This window comes from Octopus bimaculoides, chromosome 9 (genome assembly GCF_001194135.2).
Source record: "Octopus bimaculoides isolate UCB-OBI-ISO-001 chromosome 9, ASM119413v2, whole genome shotgun sequence".
NCBI classification, from domain to species: domain Eukaryota; kingdom Metazoa; phylum Mollusca; class Cephalopoda; order Octopoda; family Octopodidae; genus Octopus; species Octopus bimaculoides.
Window position 1 is genome coordinate 69901070 of NC_068989.1, and position 3898 is coordinate 69904967.

The following is a 3898-nucleotide window of genomic DNA, read 5'->3' on the forward strand; positions in this document are numbered from 1 at the left end:
TTCTAGCACTTGTGCTGGTGGCACCTTAGAAAATCGTTCGAGCGAGGTCATTGCCAGTACCGCTGGACTGGCTCCCATGCAGGTGGCACGTAAAAATCACCTTTTTGAGTGTGGCCGTTGCCAGTACTGTGTGACTGGTCCTTGTGCCGGTGGCACGTAAAAGCACCCTCTACACTCTCAGAGTGGTTGGCATTAGGAAGGGCATCCAGCTGTAGATCCTCTACCAGATCAGATTGGAGCCTGGTGCAGCCATCTGGTTCGCCAGTCCTCAGTCAAATCGTCCAACCCATGCTAGCATGGAAAGCGAATGATGATGATGATGACGAGCTTCTTTAAGTTTCTGTCTACTAAATTCACTCACAAGGCTTTGGAGTGTGTATTAGAAGACACTTGCCCAAAGTGCCATGCAATGGGACTGAACCCAGAATCATGTGGTTGGGAAGCAAGCTCCTTACCACACAGTCATGCCTGGGGGTGGGGTAAATATGAATACATGTATAGCTGTGTATGGATTGTGTATATATGTATATTAATTGCTCGCTGTTTCTGATATATCACCACTATTTCTTCAAGGCACTAAATATATCTTCTAAGTTATTTATTTAATTTCAAGAAAATCTTGCAAAGAAGAACTGTAAGAGATTTTAAGCATGTAAAGGTGATTTATTTATTATTCTGAGCATCTCTCAGCTAAAAATATACTTATATAATTATTTCTCCTTTTTATTCAACCAAACTTCTATCTATCTGTCAGTTTCTCTCTCTCTCTCTCTCTCTCTCTCTCTCTCTCTCTCTCTCTCTCTCTCTCTCCCCCTCTCTCTCATATCATGTGTATATGTGTGCGTGCATCTGTATAATATGGCTATGTTGACATTAAAAGCATTCAAATCATGAATATTGTTTCAAACCAAGACTGCTTCAAGCTAGCTGGTTGTGGCCATGCTGGTGCACTGCCACCAAATAATTGTTTGTAGCCCTTATGGAAGTTGTACACTTTACAGCAATATCTTTCTTCACTTATTTCTATTTCATTACAAACAGAATTCTTAATTAAAAGCTGAATTATGAAAGAAATTCAATTTTTATCCTTTGGCTAGCTTTTGGGAATATTCAATATGAATATAAGACTTAATACTGTTTAAAGTAATGGCCAGCATATTTTGTAAATTAATTCATTGAATGATATAACAACATATCTGTGAATCTAACAAATATATATGTCCGTTTTTTAAAAATTTATTTATGAAATTTTGAGAACTTAAGCCATTAAAATTTGTTCCATTTTTGATCATTTCAGACAGTGGTGTAAAAGGACGTGGTGTACCAGTAATCTGTGTGGTTTTAGAAGGTGGGGCCAATACCATCCGTTCTGTTTTGGAATATGTAACAGATTCCCCTCCAATACCAGTTGTAGTTTGTGATGGAAGTGGACGTGCTGCTGACTTGCTAGCATTTACTCATAAATATACCTCAGAAGATGGGTAAATATTAAAGTCTCATCAAGAATTTCTTTACATATGTGATATTAATATTTTATGATATTAATTGTATGTGCATGTATATACGTGTGAATGTTAACGTTCTGCACTCAACTCACCCTACAGGCAGTGATGGTTGTTGACATTTCCTTGTTAAAAGCTCCTTTACTTGAGAAACAGAAAAGGGTTTGCAAAAATATTTCAGTAATATGTATTCATCTAACTCATGTTAGCATGGTAAAACAGGCACAAGACAAATGCACCATATATATATATACTCTTTTACTCTTTTCAATCATTTGACTGTGGCCATGCTGGAGCACCACCTTTAGTCAAGCAAATCAACCCCAGGGCTTATTCTTTGTAAGCCTAGTACTTATTCTATCGAGCTCTTTTGCCGGACCGCTAAGCTACGGGGACGTAAACACACCAGCATTGGTTGTCAAGCAATGTTGGAAGGGGGACAAACACAGACGCACAAACATATACACACACATACATATATATATATATATATATATATATATATATATATATATATATATATATATATATATATATATATATATATATATACACGTATATATGGCGGGCTTCTTTCAGTTTCTGTCTACCAAATCCACTCACAAGGCTTTGGTCGGCCTGAGGCTATAGTAGAAGACACTTGCACAAGGTGCCACGCAGTGGGACTGAACGCGGAACCATGTGGTTGGTAAGCAAGCTACTTACCACACAGCCACTCCTATGTCTATATATATACATACATATACACACACACATATAAATATATATATTCTTTTATTTGTTTCAGTCATTTGACTGCGGCCATGCTGGAGTACCACATTTAGTCAAACAAATCAACCCCAAGACTTATTCTTTGTAAGCCTAGTACTTTTATTCTATCGGTCTCTTTAGGCGAACTGCTAAGTTATGGGGACATAAACACACCAACATCGGTTGTCAAACTGTGGTGGTCGAGGGGACAACACACACTCACACACACACACACACACACACATATATATATATATTAGGTTGTCAAGAAAGTTCTTGTGGTTTATAACCTTTAAATTCAGGTGCACATATCTCGGCGCAAACAATACTTTATTAATCGAAATAAACACCATCAGAATCAACACACCTTGGCCAACGCGAAACAAGTTTATTTATGCCAGTAGCATAAAAATCCTGCATTCTGGTGGCGATGAAGTCGTTGAAGGTGTGTTTGGCATCATCTTGGTTTTTGAAGCATTTCTCACACAGGAAGTTGTTGAGATGCTTGAAAAAGTGGTAGACTGTAGGTGAGAGGTCTGATGAGTATGGCGGATGAAGCAGAGTTTCGTAGCCCAAATCGTTCAACTTCTGCAGGGTCAGCTGTGCAACGTGTGGTCAAGCGTTGTCGTGAAGAATTGGTCCTTTTCTAATGACCAATGCTGGCTGTTGTTGTCGGAGTTCCTTATGCATTTCATCCATTTGCTGACAGTACTTCTCCACCGTAATGCTTTCGCCTGGATCCAAAAAGTTGTGATGGATGAGACCGGCAGCAGACTACCAAACAGTCACCATGACCTTCTTTTGGTGCAACTTTGGCTTCAAAAGTGCCGTGATGCTTCATTGGCGTCCAACTACTGAGCTGAGTGTCGTTGGTTGTCGTAAAGAATCCACTTTTCATCGCAAATCACATTCCAGTCAAGAAACGGGTCGTTCTTGTTGCATAAAAGAAGGGAAGATGATACTTCAAAACGGCCTTTTTTTTTTTTTGTTGTCGTTCAATTCATGCAGCACCCATTTCTCAAGTATTTTTGTTTTACCAATTTCTTTCAAGTGGTTGGAAATTGTCGTATACGTTATGTCTAATTCAGAAGCAAACTTTCGAACAGTTGTGTGTAGATTGGCTTTGACTAAGACTCTTAGTTGATCGTTGTCAACATCTGATGGCCAACCACTACGCTGATCATCTTCAAGACTCTCATCACTGCTACGAAATTTCTTGAACCACTATTGTGCTATACGTTCATTAGTGGTTCCTGGGTCAAGTGCATTGTTGATATCGCGAGCTGTTTCAGCAGCTTTTCGGCCTAGCTTGAACTGGAATAAGAAAATTGTGCAAATTTGCTTTTTGCCCATGTTGTATTCAACATTCCAGAAAAAAAATGGCCTAATTATTCAAAAAGAAAAAAAGTAACAGGATTAGATAGAGCGAAAAACGGGCTTTAAAATTATATATAAAGTCAATGTAATTTAACGAGAATTAATTTGAAAATACATCATTTAAAACCAAAATTAAAAATTCTGCAAGAACTTTCTTGACAACCTAATATATAAATAGAAACATTATTTCCTGGGGCTAAACATCAGTAACATTTGTCCCTACCAGGACAGCTACATTATATTGGCAAATAGCCTTTACTTTATAGATA

At 38.1% G+C, this 3898-nt stretch overlaps 1 protein-coding gene across 5 annotated transcripts in view; it reads left to right on the forward strand.

Annotated features, from left to right (window-relative positions):
• LOC106881649 (transient receptor potential cation channel subfamily M member 3) overlaps positions 1 to 3898 on the forward strand; it is a 662626-nt gene that overhangs the window by 522658 nt on the left and 136070 nt on the right. For all 5 annotated transcript variants that reach the window (XM_052970748.1, XM_052970745.1, XM_052970746.1 and 2 more), the window contains one exon: positions 1298 to 1481. In XM_052970748.1, coding sequence (XP_052826708.1) covers positions 1298 to 1481 — 184 coding nt within the window. The remainder of the gene's footprint in view (positions 1 to 1297; positions 1482 to 3898) is intronic.